Here is a 27,933-nt window from a genome sequence, read left to right as displayed (position 1 = left end):
AACATTTATTTTTTAAAACTACGCTATCGTATTATTTCACCTTGTATATATATAGCGAATTTTTGCTCAATTGCGTTTTTTTTTTTTATTATTATTATTATTATTATAGTGTCAACGGTTTTCTTGGCATAAACTTTACAAAAGTATCCTAACAAGAAGAAATACCTATTCTTATGATATGCTCTTACGATAATAGCGTAAAGGTATTCCACCACGCTGGCAAAAAATGTTCCATCTTGTCGGGCTTCTGCTAAGAGACACTCTCGCACTAAACTCAAGTAACTGGCCTCTACCGTTAAGAAAGAATGGTCTAATTAACTTTTCGTTTGAAATGTCGCGCCGCATTGTAACTCTTAACTTAATAACATGTGAATTTACAGCTGCTCGGTAGGTGCATTTGCATTCGTTAGCTTAAATTACTCCAAACAATCTTTTTCAAAAATTATCCTGCACCCTAGAGTCATATTTTTGCGAAGTTTTCCTCGCTTCGGACCACTGAAATGTAAATATTTTATTTGCAACATCTTAAAAGCTAATTAAATTAACACTTCGTTTACTGATGCCAACCAAATGCATGACTGGACCGTTCTATAGATCTTCGGGATGGTTCGTTAGAATTTTCCAGTACTCTCTTTGTCGTTGGGAACATTGTCTATGAACGTCCTAAACAATTTCATCTGCTTCAGACATTGTAAGTCGCTTAAATGGACCTGCCTGAACTTCGTACCTCTACCACATTGTCATACTTCCCATAGAGCTTTTCGAGATAGATTTTCTATGTTTAACAGTTTACCTTGGTCTAACTCGAGCAAAAACTAATCGGAAAGTCATTAACGGCGGGTATTGTTTTTTTGGACACACAATATCATGGTACGGTTGATTACATCAGTTTGTTGTACGTAGTGGAATATCGGCCTCATCTATTAAGTCAAGCCAAATTTCTCTTCATGGAAATGAATGGGGCTGTTTGAAACAGCCGAAATGTTCCATTATAGTTGAGCAAGCGAAAAGGAAGAACATTTCTCACATTGGTTTAAAATGACAGAAACTACTATCAAATGCGTTCAAATGTGAACATCGTTCTAATTTAGAAGTCGAAAACTAATATAAACACAACTTTTCAGGATACGCATTATTAGCACTACGAACAGCTCTATCTTCACGTAGTGATCGCGGATCATCCGATCGTTTAAAATTTAAATGGCGCGCGATAGCTGATCGTAAATGAAAAGTTCAATTTATACGCAAGCACAGGAAATCAATAACGGAATGCATGAGAAGCCTTACATTTCTATCGGGGAACTATTTAAATCTCGCCACAGTATATATTATCTTCGTCTTCTTTTTGGCATTTCAAAATAGAACACTTCCATGATTTGAAACCATTTTGGTTTCTTTTCAGATAATGGGCCTACCATAGTTTTACAGCTCAGCTGACTATCTTTTATTGTCTTGTTTTAAATTCGTACCATTAACTTTACTGATAAGTATACAATTGTGGAACTGATTCCGAAGTGCTTGATGCTTCGTTCCTCGTGCGCTTGCTTTTCAAGTGACTGCCCCCTTAAAATGGGCCTTAATAGCCTGCGAGTTATTTAATTAGTCGGTTGATGATATCGAGTGTTCGATCACCGTCTCAGTCGTCAGTTTGTCCTTCATTTAATAACATATGATAGATAGACTTATTCGGCGGAATACAGTTGTTTACGATTGTAACGCCGCGAGTGATTTTAAGTCAAACAGCTTCATAAACCTGGAAAATCAATACCTTTCTAGACATCAAGTCATAGTATAAATGTAACAACTCAATGTACATCTGGCACAGATAGCAACAAATGGAAAAACACCACGAATGTCGGTTACTGCTGTACTGTTATTAAGGTCGTATTGTTAAACGTTTTCAGAAGCTGGCGTCATTTATTGATATAACAGCACTTTTTTTTTTTACTGAATAACATCTCTGTCAGCCATCTAAAGCATGACTGGATCAGAACTTCAACTTATATATATATCTATCGTGCATATACGGAATTTCGAAAACAGCTCAGGTCAAATGCACGCGGTACTACTGGACGTTCCATTGACAACAATACAATCGAATGTCGTAGTGATCGAGTAGCCAGTCAAGTATCCTTTTGATACACATACAATAATGTTTTCCCTATGCCCCCCATCGGTAATCCGAAAGTGTACGCTTCTCGGCAAGCGTACAGAACGCTCTGCGTACATCTAGTGAATGCGCATATCTGTTCCGTTAGTTTTTCTTAGATCATATACCTCACAGGACTTGAATGAAGCATCGAATAACGCAAAAAAATATTGTGTTTCATATGTACTTTACGCTTCACTGTACATACATATGTTCAGCTGGGCAAGGAAACTTCACTATTGTTTCAGGGTTTTTTTTCTGGTGTTCGAAGAACGACGCCGATTAACGGGCAGCAACAAGAGGACAGAGTACATTCGCTCTTTTAATAGGGATTACACAGGTTGGCAATAAAAGTCGCCGTTCGTTGAATTTTGTTTGTTATCAATTGCGATTACTAAATTATTTACGTTTATCCGTCGTAGCATTCTACGACGTTGTATCTAAACAGGGTAATCCCGATGCTAACCGTGCGTCTGTCTAGCTCCATGTTAGCAATTATCTCTTCAACAAGCTACAATAGAACACGGTTCTCACACGCTCATTACTAACTGCTTATCCGAAAATAGTACCGCCGACTCTTTCATTATTTAACGATGCTTTCGACGTTGCTATAAAGAATGAAGACTGCATTTAATGGAGACATCAATAATCTGCTTCTACTAGTCGTCTCTTCACGACACGCAAACCAAACTAACGTTTAACACGTGTTTGGTACGGCAGTCAATGACATTTATTGAATTCAATGCTCCGTAGCCTCTGCCGCTGCGTCCTTTTTATTGCGCCTAGGTCTCAACGCGAAAGGCCATTTTCGAAAAGCGACTCCGCGCTAAAAAAGAAAAAAAACGCAAGTCGACTTGTCTTCGGCACTGGGTCCGGTGTGTGAGCAGTGACAGAATAACATTAGTCGAGATAGTGATGGCAGCGTAAATTCGTCGACGCGGATCGGCCTACAATCGTCTCGTTATCATTGCGGTGCAATGGCGCTTGCATGAGATATTATCTGTAAGACTATCGTTCTGCCTGGATACCGTCGCTTGTGAGCGAAGGGAGTTGTTGGCTACGCGTCCGCTTTGTCCTTTCTAACAGATTCAGATAACACAAAAGAAAGTTTCCAGGTGTTCAACGGAACAGTTGCGTTGTGCGCGAGACCCAGCCACATAGGAAGCCTAGAGGCGACTGATTTGCTAACAGTGGTTCAGGATGCTAAAGACGGGGGCCTGGTGTCGTCACGGACGTCGACGTGGAAAAGCTGGAAGTGGAGTGGGGGAACGGATGCAGAGAATATTGAATGACGAATATGTCACGCTGAAAATGTTAGCCAACCTGGTGACTCTACGAGATATGTTCAAACGGGGTACAAAACAAAGTAAAACGGACTCGACATGGGTAGGTAAACAGTTGAGAAATTATAGCTATCGGCTATCGTCTGCTCCCTGACTATCGCATATATACGATCTCTACTTGATATGATAGAGGTATCTTTCGACTTGTTTTTTTTTCAGCAGGATATTGCAAATACTCGATATTTACATTGGTCGAGACGTGTTACTAGCTGAAACATCGCTTAGCAAACTGGAATTATTAAATCCTACTTAATTATGAGCGCTTAGACGTTTATCGATAAAGCCAGCCTGTCTGTTTCGAATGTTACGCTGGTCTTTAGTAAAGTATTGTTAGAAAAATGAGCTTATCGCAGCTTAGACCTGATAGCGACTCTGTATAGTTAGTATCTCTGAATATCGCCAATACAGGCAGGCAGGCAGGTTGTTGCTTTAAAAATTAGCAGAGTAGATAATGTTTTCACTTAAAAAAGAGTCTAACAGATATAATAACGATACTTGCCATCTAAATTTCCGGCTTCTGGTGTGAAAAACAAGTAGGAAACATAATAAGCTGACTGATTCAGATATAAGCTACTCACACAAATAAACTGTTCGTCCAGAAAGCATAAATGACACATTATGTCCTTTTAAAATAAACAAACCTTAATCTGACTGTACAGACATAAAAGCACAACGAATAGATTTACGGGTGATAATACTTTTCCTGTGTGGTTAAGGGAAGCTGTTAATAGTACCTTCCGTTTTTATTTGCTTTTCCTTTTTTGGACGTTTTTTCACATTCATCTTCGCGACGCATCGATCAAACTGCGGCTTTTTCTGGGCCTGCCACTCTAATCAGGGGTTTTTTTTTATACTATAATATACCCATTGACGAACCAACAACAGCTAGAGCAAGCTGCAGCTTCGCAGTGATGCCCGTCTATCGTTCTGTCGCCACTCGAAGATAAGATACTTACCGCCAAGATCAAACTGTCCCGGTTTAGAAATGATTTGTCACTATTTTCACCTGCAATCGAAAGCCGAAATAAAGTACAAAGAAGCAATCAAGCAGAAGATTATCGTGTTTTTTTTTTTTACTTTTATTTAATTTGCATGAGCCCTATCGAAAGAACTGGCATTACAGTATAGTAACCTGGACGCTGGTTCAATGATGACTATTTTGTTAGAGCCATCGTTAATGCCGGACGCGTGTCAAAATATTAAAACTCAGTTACTTTATCGTGGGGTTGTAGCGAAGAACACGTTTCCGCGTCCATATAAATGCATTAAGTCTAAGCGGACTGCAACGTTCTATATGGTGCTTTTATATTGAGTATCATGAACAGAAAAGTCAGGATACAACTATTAGTTACCAACAGGAAACTTCTCCGCTTGTCTCGACTGCGGATTCGAAAAAACATAAACAACATTTTTCCCCCATATTCACAGTTAGTGTTTTTTTATTTTAATGCTGTGTAGTAATCAATAAACCACTTCACTTTTTCCTCTAGATTATTACTAAAACACTTGTGGTCGAATTTTAGATACTCTAATTACGTTTTCGTGTTTCAATGAACACTACACACACATATGTAAAGTTGAGGTTAGTTATAAATTTCTCGTCGAAACAAATACAGACCTGGAAAGCAGTATTGTCTACTGGTGCATTTAGAATCAAGGAAACACCAATCTTAACTTGTTTCTCGTTTTAGCAATTCTGTTTTTTTTTTAGCAATTCAGCATTCACTAAGCAGATTGGTCCGTCCCTTCCGGCTAGTCAAAGTATACCTAATCGAAGTTCAACTCCATGTCATCACTGGGCAAAGACCTTGTTGGTATATGATGACTGTAATGCCAGACGCAGTAGAAGAATCTTTAACGCAAGCACAAACGTATTAACCAGAACAGAAGATTCCATTTAGAATACCACTGTTATTCCGGTCGTAGTTTTCCGTCTGAAAAACAGATATGGCTTAGTCGAGCCAATTACTAGGTTTCAGCACAAGTTTTTTGGGAACGCAATTTGTCCCTTTATAAATCCTGGCTTCAGTTTCAATCACCCAGGCCTACGAACGGGTCCCCGCAGGCAAGCCCCTTGAAATGACTACGCAAGCTCCCAGAGAAGAAAATTTAACTTTGTTTTGAGTGTCTATATATGTTAGTCTACAAAACTTATTACATAAAGAATAATTTTTAATAAAAAACAAGCCAAACAATTACAAATGCTTCAAGTGAGACCTGTTAACTTCTTTTACTGTTGTTATTGTTGTTAAAAGAGTAGTCACCAATGCCCTTGAAGAGCGGCGCGGTGGAAGGTGCTAAGTAGTTTTTCTTTCATATTGCCTATGAAACGGGTCACCTTTACTATGATTTTATACTTCACTGAACATATAATGCTTGAAATAATCAACCTGCTTGAGTGTCAATTTATGTTTATACTCGCTTAATTTTTCTTCTAACATGTTCCTTTGTTCATGTGAACTATCGTTTCCATCTTACTATTGATTGAGCAACTTGATAAAATGTGTTGATCTTCTTCGCATTTTACTGCCTGTTTTTTTCATAATAAAAAACAAGTTCATTTAAATGCTAAAACAAGCGTATAGTGATTTTCTTATAAATAGAAATAAGGCCTTAAAGCCGATGTGTATCACTCCATCGCTCACAAAAAATCGGTACTAAAAAACCGATTTCGTTTGGCATATATATATACTCGGTCAACGTCGCTTTCTGTTATATTCTACTAAGAATAAGTTAAACCCTAGACAGTTCTACACATTTCCCTCGATGAAAATAGCTCGAATAGTAGTGCGTTTATTAGAAAAATATCATTTCTATGGGCCATTTTGCATTTGTCTTTTGACGCCCTTCACATGGACTACATTTTTCCTGGACTGACAGAATATGCCGCTTTGCTACGATCTCTGTGGTCTTGAATAGCCTCGTTGGTGATTTGACTCAGGAAGTCGACGATTTCGTCGCGGATACGGTCGTAAGTCTGTCGCTTTTACTGTTGATGCTGATGTTGTTACCATGCCTCCTGCTATTGGTTCTCGAAATTTGTGAACCTGTATTGTCGAGCAGTCGTTGTAGTGGGTTACGCGTTGGTTCTATGTCCCAGAAAAGAGCATCAGGCCTGAAAGGTGAGGGGTAAATGGGGCAAATGTAGGACAGCGACTTGCCGATCGTGCTCTGCCTGCCTGCCTGCCGGCATCCGCCTATCAGAAGGCAGATTTAGTGGATCATTGATAGTATCGTAGCACGGATCGCGCGTAAACCTATTCCCGCTATTTCGCCAGACTGAACACTGAGTACAAGCTTTCACAATGCTTTTCCGATAATCAACTCTCAGTGTACAAAGGTAAACAGCGTGTGGAAGCTTCCCCGGCCCAAAACCCCCAGTGCGGCCAAATGCCCAATATGCATCGAGAGTATTGGCCGATAGCGGCTTGCGACCTCGAAATCTTTTTTCCAGCGAGTGTCGATCGGAGCGTAATCCTGATCCGAACGGCCCCGTAAGCTAACTACCTCTACGTTGCTGCCAGTCTGTCTGTAAAGTTATAACCCCATTGGTGATTGTTGTTAATAGTTTATGAGGTCGTAGACGCAGGTACAACGTGCAGATTTCCTTGTACACTCCTTAAAACGAACGGTCTAAATAGGTATAGCTGTACAAATGTAATGGAGTCGGCAATAAACGCTTAATTAGGGAAAGTATCCTTTACGTAAACTATTTAAGGAAACCATTATAGATCAAGCCGCGATTATGTATTACATATATATAACTAAAGTTTGTCTGGCTCAACAGCTCTGATTTGTCTCGCTCGCCGTGTTTGTTTGAGTGTGTGTGTGTGTGTCTCTGATTTATATTTGCACCGCATTTTTGTGTAAATTTACGTAGTATTATGTCACGGCTCTCGCGAGAATTCTGATGACTGTCGTCGTCATCGTGCTGCGTGGAACGTTTAGTTCCGGAAAAAACGGAAACGACTCCACGATAGACTGTCAAGTAAAAAAAAAACAAAAAGAAAAAAAACAACAATATTTAATCAAGAGAATAAGTTTGGGCCAAATTTCAGTCTCTTAATAACGTCCAGTACTACTGTCAAGCCTACAGCAGGAACAATGTTGATTGTTACTGTCAAACAGGCAGGCATTATGTCCTAATATTAAATAGTGCGTATTTTAGTTTGGCTGTACATTGTTTGAATGTTGCTATAGAAATTATTATGTATTTGCTGATTGCACCACCAAACTGGAAAGCAGACGCAGACGTAAACGACAGTATAGGTTTCTTTTATTCAATGGAGCTGCGGCAATGGCGGCGCTGTGTTTTGCGACGAAGTGTGCCTCATTTTTCAACTCAAATATATTTTAGTATCGATGTATAGCAGCATATCGATTCCGCTTTTCACTGGCGCCATGAACAACCCCGTTAGATAGACCCCATGTAAAAAAAATTGCCATTTTATCAGAAAAACAAGCCCTGAATAAAGATGTTCACTGAAAAAAACACACGTTGCCCTTTGTAGCTTACTGATACACATCCCTAAAAAATAAAACAAAAAAAAAGTATCGGTAGCCGGACAAGTGTAACCTGGTACAGTTTTGATCGACGATGATTCGATGGATGATTTCGGCAGAGGTAAACTCGGGATCGCATGTTCCACACACACAATGGGGACTAACATACGTTCACACCCCACTTACTGTTCAATACCTCGAGATTACACAATAGAATATTCAAGATTGTTGTTTGTTTCTGCCTGTGAGCATATTGTTGATGTCTTTAGTGGGCTCGTACATTGATATTTTTACATGCGTAGCATAGCTATAGAGGGACGACTCTCATGTAATTTCAAGTAAACGTCTAAAATACTTAGATTGCACCGTTATATTTCATCAAGTTTTTAATCTATAGGCAAGTAAATTTATTTTATTCAGCTACTAAATAGGGTAGGAAAAAAGATCTTGTTTCTAACCGCACATGTAACATCAGCACACATATCTTCACTGTATAAATCGTCGGTATAAATAAATCGAAAAACACTTACCAAGGAATGGTCGGTTGTAAACTTGCTTAGTACTTTTGTCCGTTGAAAGTCTATCGATGACAACTAAGTTTACGCATAGCTAGCTACACACGTCTGCAGCTTGACGCCGTAGTCCATAGCACACTCAGACTTGTTACCGTACGATGGTGAGTAACTTTCTTTATCTGAATATAAAAATACATCCGGTTACCCTTTCAGTTCCAGTAAACGTAAATTTTAGTGTATAGAAATGATTTACGCTTATGAGCTTTTGCAACGCTGAGGCGCCTGCTTTATTTGGCACGGGTCCTTTTTTACCAGCCGATTCTTCACTTATGGGTCGCATAGTAGGATAAGACCTGTACGAGTTGAAATGTACGTGTTCAAGTGCGGATTGCCTCTTGGGCTCGCTTTGAATACTTGAAAAATCTAGCCGCTTGGTGTCTACGGTTAATCTGCGTTTTGGTATTTCTAGTTCTACATCATCAAACGACTACTGCTGCTGCATCTGTCCTAGATAACTGGCCGTCCAGTTCAATACACTCGAACAAAGTAAACCTAAATCACCATTAAATACCGATAGTGAGTACAAATCATATATGAACAAGAAGTATGGGACAGGTAAAGGCCGCATTTGTAAGAAGCAATCCTCATGGCTATTTTCATAACCCAACTGTAACTAGCCTCGTCAATCCACTGCCGACTTCATGAGTTCATTTGCTCGCAAGCGCCGAGTGAGTCCGAAATCATTTACGTTGTATACAAATATGAACGGCGTCACACGAGTCGCAAAATGATGACTGTGAATCATCATTTTCTATTGCGCTACGGCGCGTTAGTTGCGTTTGATGAGTTGACCGGCATGTTCGTTGTCTTTTCTTGTGGATGCGTTTGAATCATTGTGGTATTGGCTATCTTCCTATGTTTTACATATTTATCCTATATAACGTCGTTCGTGAATAGGGTAATCCCATATTTATGATTCTCTTGCCATCTAGCTAATTGTTAACTAAAAATAATACGTCTACCATGCAAAGATTCATTGAGTATTTTGCACTTGAGCTACTCTTCGTATGAACTCGGATCACAGAATCGTAGTTACGATACGCCCATCTAGTATCACTGTGCTAGGCTGCAGGGGCGGATCTGTCTCATGGTACGCGAACGATTTCTGACAATACACGCCATTACACGAAACAGCAATCCACAAGCTCAGCAATGGTGGCAAGGAGCGGCGCTGCAGCATGAAACCTTTTAGACTTTTATCTTAACTGTTCGATTGGAATGGTTTGACGAAACAAAATAGTCCAGCCAGAGTGGCCACTGCGCCCCATTATGGCAGTGTCTCCAGTGAGCGAGACTTTTGGTGTAAAAAAGATCGTTGATTCATCCCTGCTCCCATACGAAACGTGACTTGAAATTTTCTCTCTTTCATGCTAAGGTATTTAAAGGCTTCGATAAAATATTCGAGGTTGGACAGAAGTAGCCGTTCTTATATATATTATCAATGTTTCAAATCAACATCTGTGCTATCATTCTGCAACCGCGTGCTGTAGCAACGCCAGATCTGTGATGATGTTGAAATAGTTATATATATATATATATATATATATCATGGAAGCGTACCGATGCATCAACAGAGAACGCTAACGAAAGTCCTGAATAACATAGCGTGCAAGAGTATTATTTTTATTATCGGGCTTCGAACACGTAATACCCCTAATGTCTCATTATTCCACCAAATCACTCGATGCGGATAGTGCGAACCTCAGTTGAGTCGCACTTACCAAGAGCAGAGTCCATCTTTCCAAACAAAATGCGTTCCATGGTATACACAGAAGTCAATATAAGGATCACCGGTCCTTTCTCCTATCCTTTTTTCGATCTTCGTGCTAGATATAGCACATGCGTAACATAATGAAGTAGATCAGCAGTACACAAAATAAACATGTATTCTTTGAAACTTTATTATGCTATACAATACTGTACACTTTCTTCGATACAGCTCAAAACGAAGGAGATCAAATAAACTTCAATGTCTTTGGGAGAAGATTGTTTTCCAGAGGGATCGAAGAGCGTATTAAGTTCCCACCCTGTTTCACTGGTATCCCGGTACGCCCTAGACAATGGTGAGTCTATTTCACTTTATTTTTCAGCTAAGTTGCACTTTGTAAGAGAAACACATCAGTAGGTGCCATCATTTCATGCTTTACAGGAATTCTACATTTTTTTTTTGTGTGTTTGTGTCTAATGCAGGTATCGAAAAACGTTTATATTTGCCTCACTGTCACATATCAATATCACTCAAATAATATACCAATTAAAAATCAAATTTGCCGACCTTTCAACAACCAGCTCTAGCAAAGTCGACGCACAACAATTACTGCATGTCTAATAAATTGAGGATAGCAGCATTTTTTTAAAGACGTTAACTTCATAATGCCGCTATACACCAGTCGCAAAGCATCATAAAAAAAACATGCTCGTCTGTGTAAAAAGTAGCGAACTGTGGGCTGATATTAAATGGAAATTGAATCGATTAGTGGAGAGGAAATCATGTTTGCGTTTAACTTACCACGGCTCCAATCCGACGATTCTACTTACAATGTTAAAAAAATTTTACACGACACAACGAATACAATGTTCGGGCACAACACTTTCTGACTATTTACATTTATTATTATTATTATTATTACATAATAAAAGGGAAAATGTATCGCATCAACACCTTTAGGCGGTTACGTCAATTAACACAAAGCTGTCTTCCAAACTTCAGTTTATAACTCACTAAAAGGCAATCATTGAGAAGTTAAATAAATTTGAATCAGGAAGGATTTTTGATGCTGTTAGTGGTTAACTTTTTGTTTGAGCCCGAGTTACGCAATACAACAAACATTGTTTCAGTTGTGAAATATGGCACACACACAACGCCAGTGAGGGGCACTCGGGTTCTTTTCTGAGAGCGCAAGCTCATAGTGAGCAACGTCGATTGTTGCTTAACAAAGCGCGGCAACAATGTGTACACGTACCGCCCTTTCAGGTCTAATTTAAGGTAAACAAGAGTATCGAATTTTCTTAGATCCTAGGCAGAATGCTTTTCTCACGAGTCTTAGGCTGGTAGCACCTTGGTTAAGCCAGAAGAGCCTAGAATCCCACTGAAAATATCATAGCACACTGGTTGTTTTTGATTAACGTAGTTGAATTCACTGATGAACTAAAACCGATCAAGTGAAGTTTCTCGAAGTCGCATTAATAGAGATTCAATTAATCCTTCAGGAGTTCATATAGAATCGGGAAGATATGATACAAACTGAAGTAGACTGCCTTTTGCAGTACAGAAAGTTGCTCTGCAAAGCACGCGATTTTAAACATAATTGTGCTTTTCAGGGACGCAAGCGTCATCTGCTGCGGAAGTTTCGCGTGAGTTTGTCCTCATAATGGTTAAACGTCTAAAAAAATCGTGCTCTCGTCTTATATAAGTGTTGACTCACTGGGAAAACAGGATAAGACAGCGCAATTTTTCAAAACTACGATTAATATGTAACACATTAGAAACAAAGCCATAGAAAATCTTTCAGCGAGCTTTTTATGTAGGTTTTAAAAGAATCACCACTTAGCTCTTCTTGAGTTTAGCTTAGTTTCATTGCAATATGGTCCCATTTCATAAATTAATGCTAAAGAAGAGTATTTATTTATTACAGCACCAGGTAACAATTACCTATGTTTTCGCCAATTCTAGCCCTCGATCGTTAAATACATTTTGTTGCTCGTCTGTCCGCACCGTCGTACGGTTTGTTCGTGACGGTACACTACACGCTTGACCAAGTTAAAGAAAAAAAAAAAAAAATTTTAACCCATTACATTCTCTACTCACAGGAACTACGAAATGGTCGACTGGTAATATGCCTCCACCAAACGCATTGTTCCCTATGCTTAGTGTGAGTGTGATAATTTATGTGTACATTCGTGTGTATATATGTATCTATGTGTATATACATACATATATATGTGTGTGTGTCTGTGTGTGTCTGTGTCTGCGTGTCTGTGTATGTGTGTGTGTGTCTATGTGTGTGTCTGTGTCTGTGTCTGTGTGTGTGTCTGCGTGTGTCTGTGTCTGGTGTGTGTCTGCGTGTGTCTGTGTCTGGTGTGTGTCTGCGTGTCTGTGTCTGTGTGTCTGTGTCTGTGTGTGTGTGTGTGCGTGCGTGTGCGTGTCTGTCTATGTATTTATATTATTAAATTTACTCTAAGCATAGGGAACGGCGCGCCTAGTGAAGACATATTGCCAAGTCGCCACGATATAAAAAGGACCATTTCGAAATTACAGCGAATAGAGAATGTAATGTTTTTTTTACGTCGGTCAAGCGTAGTATGCCACCACTAACAAACCGTACGTATATGTGTGTGTGTACATATATTTCAAAATGTTCGTACGACTAGCTAAAACAGAATAAACGGGTAAATCATTTGTTGTGTGCACTTTTTTTTTAACCCGTTCCGACTTGTAATTGATACGTACTGTTAATTTGCGAATTGATTAATAAAGTACACTACTACTATACTTTTTCTTCGTAATATTTCTTTTTCTGCATTTTTAAGCATGATTATCATATGCATCTTCAATACCACATAATACAACAATTCCGCCAAAAATTGGCATTGAAGCATGCAACTTGCACGAATATGGAATTGATTCAATTGGAGACCTGTTAGAGTTTAGAATGATTTATATTTGCCTAAATTTCAGTTCAGCGGTGAATGTATCAGCGTTCAATATAAGCTAGTTCTTTGAGGAAAACTTCGTCAAATTTACTGTTTCGGTAATAATGCTATTTTCCCTTGACTTTCCTTTCAAGGTTATGAAACTAAGATGCCAGAATTATAGTAAAAAAGCATTCCTCCGCCTTTAAAGCATACTACTAATAATGTATGCATGTGTATATATATATATATATATATACAAAATTACGAGCTTGATAGACATCAAGATACGTACACCTGGGTAAACTAAAAAGGAATCGTGTTTTGACAAAATAAGACGCTTATTCCCATATTTCACAAAACTGTTGACATCAATGAAATTGTAAAAAAGAAAAAAGTCCACTAACTAGCGTGTCTTATACAGTACAGTTAACAGCCCTGAGATCAGCTCTTCCATACCACCTCAAATAATACAAAGCTACTCCACCTGTCTCAAACAATATAGGAAAGTTAAAATACCACTGCTTTTTATTTTTGCCCGCCACTCGTTTCAAAGTGCATTCATTCGTTGGCTGTTTGTTTGGTTGCTCTTTAGGCCCCAGACACTGCGATCCGTAGACGTTGATCTCTAGCGTTCTTAGACTGATTCCCTCCCAGGCTGCTAAGTAAAATGCGATTTTTTTGGATGGTAGATCTGTTGTGTGCGCCCTGTCTATCTGATAATATTTATATGGCATCTGTTCGTCGCTGTACGAACCCAGAACAGGCGAGCTGCGAAAAGCTGTGAAAGAGTCCTTTTAATATCAAAGCTTATCGCTGCCTTCCCAACTTTGCAGTGGTGTACTTCCTGTGCATTTTCTCATTGCTCCTAATATGCACATAAATGTTCATGCAATATATGAAGTAGAATCTTGCAACTGCGTGCAGATTGCCTGTCTGCCTGTCTCCGTTCCGTTATTCCCTGCCTGTTCGGTGGATCCTGCCGTTAATCCATGTTGTGCTGTTCGTGCTTTCGTAATCTGACCGTCTACGACGATTGTTGCCACCGAACTTTTACCAACACCATTACTACCTGCACGAATATCAGTAACCGTAACAGGTCGTTGGTTACTTCTACGCATCGTCGAACGGGCCTGGTATTTTACCGGCAGGCCGCCAACTGAAACCCCGTTGGAGCGGGCCTGGGATGCACCGTAGCAGCAGCAGGCGGGGGGATTACGACTACGATCGGAGTAGCGGAGGTGGGGGTTATCGTGACAGTGAACGCGGGCGGGACCGAAGTCGCGATCGGGACCGAGAACGTGACCGGGACAGAGACCGACGAAGTCGTTCAAGAGATCGTGGAGGCTATAGCAGTAGCAGTAAGTACGGTGGCAGAGGGGAGCACACACGGGATCGGTCATCCCCCTACCGAAGCGGCGGAGGTGGATCCAGCAGTCGACGAGGCGATTATCGAGATTCTGGTACGAGCAGTAGTAGCCGAAGAGGGGACAGCAGTTACGTTAGTAGCAGTAGTGCAACAAACCACAATATCAGCAGTAGCTCAAGCAGTAAACATTACAGGGGCGGGGGCGGAGGCGGTGGAGGTGAACGAACTTCCGAGCCAAGTCGAGGTGTTGGCTCTGGAACTGGCGTTGACCATGACCGCGATACCGTCGCATCCGGTACACCTACAACCGTCAACGTTAAACGCTACGAAAAAACTGCTCGTTCTCGATCCAGAGAACGTCGCGTTGCTGGTCTTGACGGAGCTGACTACGCATCTTCAAAACGAAGTGTGACACGATCACCACCTCCAAGAGAGGTCGAAAGCCCTTCGCGATTCGGTGACTGGAGTGAGCATACTTCTTCAACTGGGAAGAAGTACTATTACAACGCCAAGAGTGAAGTCTCACAGTGGGAGAAGCCTAGTGAATGGCTTGAATGGGAACGAAGGCAGGAACAAGCTCAGCCATCACCACTACAACAGATTGTCGCTGTACAACAGGTCGAACAGGTTAGCGACAAATTGTCGACGACGCCCACGCAACAGCAGCAGCAACAACAGTCGCTACTGCAGCTACAGACGAAACTCCAGGTGCAGTATGCATCACCCGTGTCCGAGGATTCGTCAATATCGTCGAACGATGAAGATGATGGCGGCCAGACTCCTGAAACGCGTGAAGCTGAGGAGGTTACTACGATCGTTGCACAGGACGACAATAATGGCCTAAGCCAAAAACCGCAGTTCCTTCCTGGTATGATTCCCTCACGCGATCAGGTCATGCAGGATGCGTCCTCGCCTCTTTCTGAGCATAGTCCAAGTCCTACGTCGTCTCAAGGTGAACAAACACCTCCGAGAGGTGATAAAGCCACTCTTTCAACGACGCTACTGCCACCGCCAGTGAAACCGGTAACCCTGTCGCCTTCGCTTGCAAAATATTACAAGGAAGTGAGTACATATTTACTTGTTGTTTATTAATCTGATAAAATTAAATTTCGTCTATTTGATTACTGAAACATATCATCAAGAATGTAACTACTACTGTTCTTTTCTTGCAATTGACAAAATAAAGTTCATTTGCCCTGTTTTTATTTAACTTTTTTTTAAGTGTCTCCCAGCTTTAAATGAGCGAATTCGAACACGAATGACCTATGCGCGATATGTTGATCCTGCACAGCTGCGGTCACGATGGTTTATTAATAGAATATTACTGTCCTAAGCAAGTATGGAAAATAATAACTACAGTTGAATTAGGTACAGGATCTCCTACAGAATCGTTTGGTATTGAAACCAACCAGGTCTACTTGATGTCATGCGAGATGCAAAAGTACGGTTGCATTTGTATTTAAGTAAGACTTATATAAAACGTTAAGAAGCATTAGGGCATAATAGGTGGAACTAAAATATATTGAGCAGTTTAGTTACTTCACTAAAACCTACTCAGATATATTGTGTGTTTAGCAAACTATTCGGTCAAGCGTCTCTTGCAATTTCCTTAATAAAACCTGCATTTGTTTGCATATGCTATTACACATAGGTGCTAATTACGCACATGACAGCCTGGCAGGCCGAGCAGTTGGAACGCCAGGCAACGCGTCTACAGAGCGAGTTGTTCACCCTGGCTAGTGTGCACTGTTCGGCGATTTCGGCAGACCTCAAAATGGCGCGGTCGATGGTGCGGCTCGCCGAGATTCAGGCAACACTTCAGGAACAGCGTGCACTTTTTCTGCAGCAGCAGATAGCTCAACTCGAAGAGAAGTCGTTCTCTCAGCCTACCAATGGGAGTTGGACGTCAACACCGAACGAACCTGCCACTTCCCAACAATAAGATCGTCAGTTGTACGGGTGGTACGGATATGAAATGCGATACCTATCACATAAGGCTACGTCTGCCGAAGTAATACCCGCTCAGTTGTTACGTATCTCTGCCAAGCGAGACATGCACGCGGGTTGGTGTACTCCTTAAGCCCTATTGAAGTAATATGTATTGTCGCGCATTATGGTGTCATTTATTGGTTTTCCGTTCTATACAGGCAGGTTTTTTTTCTTTTCTGGCATCTTTTGACAGGGTGAAGTTTTAATTTTTGCATGTCAACTCACTTTTATTTATTTATTTATTTTTTTTTTTTTTTAATTAGACATGTGAAACGACTGCTCCACATTTCGGTAGCAGCAGCAGCAGTGGCAAGATAAATCATGGTCTATATATATATAAATTTTTTCGTACCTATTTCGAAAGAGACATTCACACTGAACGACTCAATTACGAAACAAACCAAAAAAAAAAAAAAAAAAAAAAGCCAATGAGACGTGACTCTGCTCCTTGTTTACTTTTTTCCGTTAAATAAACACTACACGAATGCTGAATAATGACGTGCCATACTACAGATAACACACATCACCAAATGAATGTACTCATGTCAACTATGTTTAAAGTCAATAACGCTAGTTTTTCGAAAATCCACAGTAAAACAGACAGAGACACAGCGCGCGCATGTACATATTCTGAAAGAAACCTAGACGCCACGCAGCTGTATATATAACCATGAACTAAGTGAGAATGTATGCTCTCGTGTTTAGGCACAAATAACAAAATAAGTAAAATAAAACTGACACCTTTGTAAATACTAACTCTATCAGATATAGTAGAGTCCCGTTGGCTTTTGTGTAAATAAATAATATTTCCTTCACTCCCATTTTTCATTTGTAAATTGATGTTGTTCTATCATGATATCGAAATGGGCATCTATTCTAGATGGGTCCAGGAATATGCTGTATATTTCTTCTACCCTAATAAAGCTCTTATTACGATAGAAGACGTGCGACTGAGCATGTTCATGTATTCACCTAGTGATGTTCTTATTATGTAAGCAAACATGCGTGAATAAATGATTTTCCTATGACGATCATCATATTCTTAATAAACATTTTTCTATAAATAGACACTAAGAGGAACTATAGTGTACTACAAATAATAGCTACAAATATAAAAACAACTAAACATGTGATTCATTGTTGTGCGCCCGCAATGAAATTTCGTAAAATGTCATCCTTAATCGTGAAAAAAAAGAATAATTTCGCGTAAACAACTGGAATCGAGCAGGGTTTGTTCATCGGTTGGTCATATCATGAGGTTGATTGGAATATCTAGCTGTCGGCAAGGTTCGCTAATGTGGTTTTCCTTTTTTTTTTTTATTCGTAAGCTTTCACGAAAAACCCAACATCCTTCAAGATAAAAAAAAATGTGCATGTTAACATAAACGTTTGTTTTTCAACTTCTGATTTATTATAAATAGAAAACATACATTCATTTTTCTATAGATACACTTTTCACCAAAGCGTGTATATTATATGCGAACACATATTCATTTTTCTGTATAATTGATTCATTCTCCACCGAAGCAGTTTATTATGTGAAAGATCCAGGTTAATTATAAAACCTGTTCTATGGACTATTGTTACATAGCTAGCAAAATAGTAGTAGTAAACGCAACCGTTCCGTAACTTTCTTCGTCTCGTTCTCTGAAGTATAAGATGAATTTTCCACTAACGGGACGATGCTGTTTTAACTATCAGTGCATGGAAGCACCCAGTCACTTCAACGAAGGTATGATTACAGCACACCGGTTGAAATGATGACAAAACATGGTGACACATTCTTCTACAGTTTTTCATTGAAATATGGTTTTCTACTGGTCATGATTATTATTTACGTAATGCATATTATAGGATGGTCTCTATTACTCATTTCGCTGTTTGCGGCAATCGGATAGACGATCAGAATACATTTGGAGTGCGTTTGTCGGTAAACGATTAGACTTGACAAAAATCTGACTTAATGATGCCTTCGTAAATATAATTATTCTTTCTGAACTTATAAGCAGCCCTATTTTAAGTTTTATTTATTTATTACTGATTTAAGCTATGTCGCTGTTTTAAATGCTGTGACGACCTGTTTTAATAAGTACGTCGAAGGCGACTATTTGCGACCCCGCTTCGACATCAAGTAACCACGAAGTTTGGCGCCGGACGACAAGTGAGCTGAAGTTTGTGCTGTTGGCGATCTTACAGCCCACTCATGGTGGTGTACCCAACTCTTGATGAGCGATTTGAACACGGTTAGTTACTGCTCGTCCTTGTCTTTGGCACCGTGCTTTAAGATGCGGGTGAATTCGATGTAATTGAAATTACCGAACTTGTCGATTGGCGCCTCCCGAAACATTTCATCAACCTTAAACGAAAATCGTTAATGATTTGAGGAAGAATTATTAGAAATCAAAAAACTTAAAAGCACACAAAACTATTTGCTCAATTAAATTGTTTGACACTCCTTCGTTCTGTGTGTTTCTAGATATTGGTAAACATGGTTCAGCATTTTCCGTCTACCGTACCGTGTAATTTCCAACACGTTCCATAGCTCTAATTCGTGCATACTGCTTATGCAATTCAGTAGCTTTAATTAAGCTGCAGCTGGTTAACGAAATGAGGGCAGTTTTCGACCGTGCAGCCTACAAAGTAGGCAGGCCACCTCGATCGAAATCTTTCCCTTTCAAAAATTTACACCATCAGAGTGGTCGGCCGGGGTATTAAACCTGGACGCAATTTCCCTTACTCTTGATGTTTTGGCACGAAGCACATTTTGTTTTTGCAGGAATCTATAGCTAAATAACATTTTCAAGCCGCTGGGTAGCCGGATCACAGTTATTAATAATTTACTCTATTTAAATACCGCAGATAAAGCCGATATTTATTACTCGCACACGTATTTGTATATAGTGCTATTGTATAACAAAGACACTAATGAAAATTGCACAGCAATGATTGACCTCACTTACTGAGTCCCGGCGGACTGTGTGAGCTGTGACAGGCCCTGCGCAAGTTGCATACCCTCAGCAACAACCTGAGTGAGAATGAGTCCCATATATTTGACATAACCACCTTGCTAATCTAGTCTTTGGGTGCAATATCAAAGTGAGCAACCGGTTCGTAATTGAACAAAGCTGTTTTACTAGCAAAGCACATTTATGTAGTAATAAACAGCCATCGTAACATAGTGACAAGCATGGTCCAGACATTTCGCATTATGATAATGTTGGAGCTAAAACCGACAATAATATTCATTTATGAGCTAGGTTTCTACATTACCTATACAACTAATGAGAAATGGCTTATAATCGATAATAACTATGCTAAGAAAGCAGCTAATTTTGCTTTTGTTTTCCTTTTTACGTACTTCTTCGTCGGTAAACCTATCGCCCATCGTCGTCAAGAGTTCACGCAGTTTTTCCTCATTTATCTGCCCCGTATTGTCCTCATCAAAGCAGGCAAAAGCATTTCGTATAACTTCTTCTGGATCTGTTCCTTGCAGCCTCTCTCCGAAGAGGGTGAGGAACATGGTAAAGTTGATCGGTCCCGGAGCTTCGTTCATCATCGACTCCAGATAAGTGTCATCTGGGTTCTTGCCTGAAAGTACTTATCACGGTAGCTTTTTTACCTGCGCGTCGAGGAGAAATCACTTGAAAAGGGCATACTCTATTGTTTGTGCATACAGAACCTCTTTGTAACTCAAGAAAATATATGCTTTTTGAAAACCTAAGCTCGAGTGAGCTTAGAAGTTGGCAAAAACCGAGAAATGTTATACTTTTTTTGAGATAAATATATCATAAAATCTATATATAATAAAAATATATCTCGAAGTATAAAAAAAAAAACAAGATTTCACCCTAACCGAGCGAGGCGAGCATGTCGTGAAGATCCTCCTTGCAAACAAAACCGTCACGCGTTTGGTCGATCATATTAAACGCTTCTTTGAACTCCTAGGGAAATCATAGAACCACAGAAAAACAAGAATTTTTGAACCTCGTTGAAACAATGCATTAACTTTTAGTGCAAACAGAAAAGAGCTTTAAAATACCTTTACGATTTTCGATAGCTCGTAGCTGCTAGCATAACTGAACACACTGCTTGGTACGGTACCTAGCTGTTACCGGTATTGCAGTTGGTTTCAAATTTACCGACGCTATACTCTCAATAAACAACCGAAATATACTGTTTTTCTGTTCCCTGCAATGTGCGCTTTGAGCCAATCGTTCGAATAGATTTAAGCCAATATATAAACAAACTTAGTACAGCTTGGCAAGGATTTATTATTACTAATACGCAGCATTCGATTTAAATCCCACTTCCCCGGGGTACAGGCCGTACTTCAACTGAATTTGTAGCCTTCTTCGCAAGGCAAAATTAGCTGCAGGCTTGCAGTTGAGGCGAAGCCCGAATTCCACCCTTTAGCCTCGTTCTTGAGTCTATTCGTTTTAGAACGTATACATCGCATCGCCGACGCACAATAATTACCAGACAAGTGGTTAACGCACCACAGCAGTTTGGCGACTTATCTGATCGTCTTCTCGGTGCTTATCACTTCTCGGACATTTACGTCGAGAAATACGAAATTACTTGCGATGCCTTTTCCTACGCAGCGTGAGAAGATGGGAACTCAATATAACGCGATATGCTTACAATACAGGAACTAATAGAAAGTCTTGAGAATTACGCACCAAGGATGTCATCGGCCCAGAGAGAATCCGCAAGAAGCGTCTCAAATGTACCGTCGTTCTAGCACTCTGCTAGATGACACCATTTAATAAATACTTATGTACTGTGACGTTCAGCTCAATAGAGGGATGCTGCCCTTTTACTAATTCAAGAAAAAAGTGACTTAACTGCGCTTCCATCGTAGTAAAAGAAAGCATTTGTTATAAGCTGCTATCGGGCTTACTAGCTAAAAAACTAGACACCATTCACTCCATTCCAACGGAGCAACATGAGTTCCGAAGAAAATGCTCCACAGAAGCGGCGTGCAGGATCTTAATAGCCGACGTTAAGAGAGACCTGCCCATGTAGCGCTATTTGCTACACGCAATGTTCGTCGACTTTAAGGCAGCCTTGCTAAAAGGCCTTCCCTACCAAATAAAAAACCAAGAAAGTCGGTCGTAGTCTTTTTATATGCAAACTATTTAGTGATATATAAGTTGAAAGACGCAGTGTTCACAGATATAGGACTGACCGTAAACCTGACCAAAGCGGAAGCAATGATATTTAGAAGGGAAGGCAGGACAGCAGTTATTAACGTTTTATATCTCGCCGCGTTGCCTTTTGCCTATGTTAACCTGTTGAGGTACACACAGCTGCTCTTCTCTGCAAGCAGAAGATTTTTGCATTTTTCATTGCACACGTCACCGAAAAATGCAAGGCTACGTTGGCCGCATGAGCGATCAAATCACCCATTACTTACCCCTTCCAACTACTTTTAGCTTATTCAACTTTTAGGTCGGTCCAATCAGAACTTATGGAATATGAGAGATCTTACAGTGCAAAAAGTTGAACAATTAGATCACGTCAAAGCCTCCTTCCCCCAAAAAGCAATAGGATTACACATAGTTATCCGAATTCGCCTCGCATACTTCCTGGCCAACACGCCACTGCTGTCCGAGTTCCTATATCATCGTTTTGTGCTCCCAACGATACAAGCGCTCAAAATCAAACTAAAGAGGTTAGAATAAACATTTGCGGATAGGGATTTCGTCACTTCGGGTACGATGAAAGACGAGTTAAAAGGAAAGAACCAGCTAGACATAACAACACTCGTTTTGCCGTGCATAGCTTCTACTACAGACTGAAAGCAATCGGGTTTCCACGTGCCTGACGATTTATGTTGAATATTCCGGATACGAGAGAAATTGTGATAGATATCATCGTCATAGATACTGCCATCATTTGGAAATCCGGCGCATGTCTTGAATTAGTCTTAAAATCAACAACGCTTCTAGAACCCATCTTATGCAATATTTTGAATGGTTTCGAATGATTTTATGTATTTACTCTGACATTGTCTTGTAGAACTGTATATACGACTACTAAACCGAAAATGGAATTTGAATAATTACTAAGATTTTAGTAATATTAAAAAAAACAATGCAAAGGTTAAAAATTTAACAATAATATATTTTCATACCGAGATCTGGGCCTGGTCGAACATAGCAAAGACATTGGAAGTCGCTCGCTGGGCCCTCTTCTTCGTCGGGGCACGTCCCTTTGCCTTGCGCGAGGCCATTTTGACAAATTCGCTAAAATTTCATAATAGAAAAAATTATATACTAATGCAAAATATTTAACATAAGATAGTCGTTAGATTCTCTGTGAGTGGATGTTATCTTTTTAATAATTTAGCTGAATGGATTAGGCATACATTCTTCATTGGAACCTAGGAGACGGAGACCTAATATCTAATATTTCGACAAATTCAAGCGTCGAAGACACGCCGACACATAGACACACTAAATTTAATCTTAACGCACGTAACACGGGTTTCTCCCCTTTAACGAATGGTATCAACTAATTGCAGAATTAAATAAGACAAAGGTAATGAAGCAAAAACGCTGATCATTTAAGATGCTTGACATCACACTGAACTGAGCTAAAAGTGCGACCACTGTCCCATTTTACCAGTGGCAGCTGGCCACGTCCACTAAAGGGTACGATCATTTCTGTCACGACTTTTACTACATCATCCGCCCGCGGGCAACACTATCAAATCTGTTGTATGAGCCGTGCTCTGGGCATTTCAGAGTCGCCTAAGGGCGTTGATTCATACGACGCGATCGCTGTTTAAGCTAGCTGGCTGGAATGATGGCGGCATTGGCGTACAAGTATAATGCTACCCGTGTTTGGCGTAGGAACCCGCAGAACATGACGTCGTTAGATGTAACTCAACAATGAAACACACACGCACACACACAAAAATGAAATGCAGCTAGTAGATTACTAGATAAGCGGGTCGTCAGTCTACGATGCGCTAGGCTCAGATGGCAGTTAGCTTGACACGAGCCATTCGGAAAATAAACCGCACTTATTTGAAACAAAGGCAATATGATGGCATATGAAGCACCAGAGATGCGCTAACTGTAACCGCGGAAAGACAGTGTAGTTAATAAACTGGTACGAGCGGTGTAATTAAGTAAACTAGTGAGGTTATCATCGTTTACTAGGTATTATAGGATATTTAAGTTGTGGTAACCTACAATAAGCCTGCAATCGTCTCGTCGGCGATTGGGGTAATATGTAGTTTCTGTAGTCCGATACCAGAACAAGGAGGCAACCGCATTTTCATTACAGATCAGAAACATCTGGTACGAGTATATAGTGATTTTCGGTGCGGGGTCTACCACTATCGCAATGCATCTGTTTTTACGTCTTGTGTCGCCTATTTAAAGGAAATAAACATTCCTGATTCACGCATACTGTATGGTTTTGAGCATAACAACTGAAAATGTGCAGCAATGTATAACATACCAGTTGCTCGGTTGTGATTCTGGGCTCACATAAGACTTGGTTGGTAGCAGTAATAGAGTAATGCTGCTGTAAATGGAGGATTTAATATTATTCGTTCACGTTTATCATCGAAACATTTTACATCTATAAATTATTCTGGGCACAATAGGAGTTACTTTGGGATTGGTCCTCACTATGAAATCCATATTTGTTATTAAAATTAGGAATAAACAGAAGAGAAGGATGCCTGTGTGTAGGCGTCAAAAGGCGCTTTTAACCCTGTTAGCTTCAAAGTCTTCGTTGGAGACGTCCACTAAGTAAAAACCAGTTCAAAAAATATATATATATTTTTTTTTTTATAATCTTGTACCTGTAGCCCGATTTCTTAGAAAATTAAAAGTAATTGAATTCATTTGAAATAAAGTACACTAGGTTGAAGGTCATCGAAAGCTTTCTTGTCTTGGTACCCCGATAACATTCTAAATTTTGGTACATTTAATTCACCCAAAGCGGCAGTCTGTTTCAGTACATCAGTAGGCGACCTTTGTGCTAAGTTCGGCTTTTAAACGCAATCCTAAACTGCCAGGGACTTCAGAGCAGTTTGGCTTTCTATGCGATAGACGAAACGCGATATTATACTCCAGTTCACAATTCCAGAAACAGTTCAAAGTCGGTGAGCTTTAGAAAAGGATTGACGCACCGATGATTATCATTGGGTTCGCAGAAGAATCATCCGATGAGGGTTTACTCATATCCAATATTAAAATATTGAATTAAACAATAAAGGAGATTTCGTCTACATTTATATTGGAATCAATGAATCCATTGATTGTTATCTAATATTTGTGGCGAATATTCGTAGATTTGTATTCTCTTTAAGCTCCACTTGTCGCTTACAGAAACTTAGTTTTTTGGACTGCTATTGATCTCGACACGGAAACTCACTTCAATCCCAGTGTTTAATCACATTTGATATCGGAGCTCTCGAACTGGCTGGTCTACAACGTTCGGCCCGTTAACCTTAGTTCTTGTGATTGTTTATAGCGAAGTTCTAACTCTGCAATTAAGAGGACGCAGCTTGTGTAGTGCTAGCGTTTGCCACCGTTAGAGAGGAGAACGCGTATTTGTGTACTACAATATATGGTGGTAAAGAGGAGAAAATTCGCTTGCTCATTCTTTCCATAAACCAGTACACTTGAATTAAATACTTACGTTGCTCTCAAATTCAATAGATATTATGTTCGTGTAATGTCCTAGACAGTTTTTGAAGGGATCTAAGGACGAATGCATTATACAGATAAGACTTAAGGTTTGGCGGTTCGAGACTCCCATGCTCGAAATACTTAATCTCGTTTTTGGCCAGTTGCTAATCTGTTGTTACTTGAAAATTTGTAGTCGAACGAAATTCCTCAGTTTTTTAGAACTGAATCGTGGCATAGGCGAACAACAGTAACGCAAGACATTTTTACACATAATCTAAGTAGTCCTATTTACTGTCAACGATATGCCCTGAAAAAGCACGATAGTCAGCTTCAAAGGCTGTTAGTAAGTGAATTTCACAGTTTTCCTGGGTAGCAGGCGTCGTTAAAGTGTCTACATAATCATTACCCAGTTTCGCTGAATAAATGACTAACGGACAGTTTCGTGACTTTTTTTTTATGACTGAACCATGCCTGTGTCTGGCGAAATCTCAGACAATGCTACAGAATAATTATAAGCGTCTCTCTCATGTAAAGCACAGCATCGGCTTAATGTAGTCTCTGGACCACGCATCAATACCACGACTGCTGAGCAGAATATGATCACTCTTACGTTTGTAGGCACCATTTGTGTATATGTATATGTAAAACCGGATTCGGTTGCTGTCTTGTGTTGTAGTGTCTAATAACATATTATCAGAATTTTCTTATATAAATTGCCGTTAAAACATCTTTACACAGTCGTTTACTTCAGAGAGCATTTTTGTTGGTAATAATATCACTGGTGAATTGATATTATACTATTTGGCATTTAAGCACGAAATTGATATTGGAGCCAGACATTACTAGAAATCAACACATGTTACTCAATACAAACACATGTTTATTAAAAATAGTTCATAATGATGAAAAAATCATCGATAAAGTTTCTATCTAAAGTTATCTATAAAATTATTTATAGAATAATGAACTATTACTTAGTTCATTATTCTATTAAAAAAAAGAACGTCAGGCTTCGCAACCTAACCAGTAATTGCCACCCAATATCATATATTATGCCATAAATGGTACCTGTCACCTTCTTGCGACTTCAAGCAATAAAATAAATATGGGCGTTTCATGGTTTCACTGGGTTCAAAAAAAAAAAAAAAAAAGTTCAATGGCTTTATTTACTTAGCTCTATCATTATTTTAAGGACTGACTTGGACATTCCAATTATCATGGGTACATAATGTCCACAGAAATCCTTAGGATACCGAAGGCACTAAAGTGCTACAGAATAGTTACCTTTAGAAAAAAGCAAAGACTGCCAGGGCTTTATTTTCTAGAAAAAGTGTTGTTTCTCTTAAACGACTTCGAAGAGGAGACCGCCACCAACACACTCACCGTATGGATCTAATTAACGCCTAACTAATAAATAAATCACACTTTGAAAACTGTTATACTTGTTAGCGCATGAACTGTGTCGTCAATTCACTAGCTACCATAGTCCATTTTAACTCAATAACGCCATACAGTATAACTGTTTTTATGAATCATCTTAACGTTATTTGGTAAGAGGCACATTCGTGACGCCGTTCTGAATATATACATATATAGTTTATTCGATGTTATTGCACGATATGAAGCCTCACGCAGAAAAACTCACTTTAGGCACAAAGAGCTAGCAAAATTTCGCTAAGCCACAATTGACGTACACACAAGGCCTGAACGAATACTTAACCGACACAACAGTAATACACAGGAGAAATAAGATGATAGACAAAGCGGACGGTTGTCGTCAAGAGGCTGCATGGAGTATGAGTGCCTTTGGCTCTTTATGGGATCTTGTTGAATCCAAACAGCTAGCCACGAGGAGGTCTTTAAATGCGGGCGGTGGTGCACCATGTTAAGTTTGGAATCTTTATGGGCAACGGACAGAATGCTTTGTGCATCCGTATGGGAAGTATAGCGACAAATATGTTAGTTTTAGTGTCAATTGTGAGGGATGGCATTGGCTGTCATTCTGAGATTGGATTGTACAGATTAATGTGTATTTAAAGCAGATTTGCTAATTTATGACTCCATTTGTACTTAGCTTTTATCGAAGCGAGCGCCTAGAATACTTTAGGGTTATTTATACAGAGAGACGGCTAACTGTTGTAAGGTTGATTCTATTCTATATAATTTTGAGAATTCTTCAACATATGTTATACTTGCTGGTTGCATTACCGATTATAAAGCATAGGAATCGTAATAGCAAAGCCAAGCACTGCAACATCATGCTCAGCTTTGTATCAGTATTACAAAGTGCATGGGTTCTGTTGGCGTCTGGTGGTGCCAAAAATATATTTAGCTTATTGTATTGCAAACTGCTTGAAATACCCTTTTCATACAATATGCTAAGTTAAAGTGGAAACTTAGCTGAGCTTGTAAAATGCCAGAACCGTTTTTTTTCCAAAACACTTTAAAACAGGGCTGGTATAAATGAACCAGGCCGCTCTCACATACATTCTGAATTAATATTTCACACCAAAGCTCAATGAGAAGAAATTAAACGTTGAAATCTGGTCTCTAAAGCGCATTAGTCCTTAACCCTTAAAGAAAGGTCAATCAAGCATGGCTCATATCTTAAATGTTATATAGATTAGAACCCACAGCATTATTTCTCCTTAATAAAATAGATTGTTTACGGCGGGCTTTCAAAGGTTCTCTTTTATTCTTGAGACGTTTTGAATACCCC

At 39.6% G+C, this 27,933-nt stretch overlaps 2 protein-coding genes and 1 non-coding gene across 7 annotated transcripts; 1 reads left to right on the top strand and 2 right to left on the bottom strand.

Moving 5' to 3' along the window:
- The first annotated feature begins 13,785 nt into the window (after positions 1 to 13,785).
- LOC111244463 (uncharacterized) lies at positions 13,786 to 17,610 on the top strand. The gene is made up of 2 exons (XM_022791639.2): positions 13,786 to 15,633; positions 16,223 to 17,610. Exons 1-2 carry the CDS (start codon positions 14,389 to 14,391, stop codon positions 16,511 to 16,513), a joined length of 1,536 nt encoding a protein of 511 aa, XP_022647374.1. The 5' UTR covers positions 13,786 to 14,388; the 3' UTR covers positions 16,514 to 17,610.
- Positions 17,611 to 17,936: 326 nt separating this feature from the next.
- Positions 17,937 to 27,022, bottom strand: sqh (Myosin regulatory light chain sqh). 5 transcript variants are annotated; one of them, XM_086980942.1, is made up of 6 exons: positions 26,860 to 27,022; positions 26,499 to 26,621; positions 22,697 to 22,808; positions 20,414 to 20,501; positions 19,919 to 20,148; positions 17,937 to 18,916 (listed from the first exon to the last, which is right to left on the bottom strand). In XM_086980942.1, exons 3-6 carry the CDS (start codon positions 22,793 to 22,795, stop codon positions 18,809 to 18,811), a joined length of 525 nt encoding a protein of 174 aa, XP_086837068.1. In that variant the 5' UTR covers positions 22,796 to 22,808; positions 26,499 to 26,621; positions 26,860 to 27,022; the 3' UTR covers positions 17,937 to 18,808. The 5 variants fall into 5 exon arrangements, with proteins under 5 accessions (XP_086837068.1, XP_022647375.1, XP_086837070.1 ...); XM_022791640.2 differs by lacking the exon at positions 26,499 to 26,621 and having other exon boundaries at positions 26,860 to 27,021; XM_086980944.1 differs by lacking the exons at positions 26,499 to 26,621; positions 26,860 to 27,022 and adding an exon at positions 24,034 to 24,071.
- Positions 19,171 to 19,314, bottom strand: LOC147757393 (U12 minor spliceosomal RNA). Its single transcript, XR_015322597.1, has one exon. It is a non-coding gene; the product is annotated as a U12 minor spliceosomal RNA (small nuclear RNA).
- Positions 27,023 to 27,933: the final 911 nt, after the last annotated feature.

Source organism: Varroa destructor, unplaced genomic scaffold (genome assembly GCF_002443255.2).
Source record: "Varroa destructor unplaced genomic scaffold, Vdes_3.0 BEIS01000002.1, whole genome shotgun sequence".
NCBI lineage: Eukaryota > Metazoa > Arthropoda > Arachnida > Mesostigmata > Varroidae > Varroa > Varroa destructor.
This window is presented reverse-complemented; position numbering and strand designations above follow the sequence as displayed.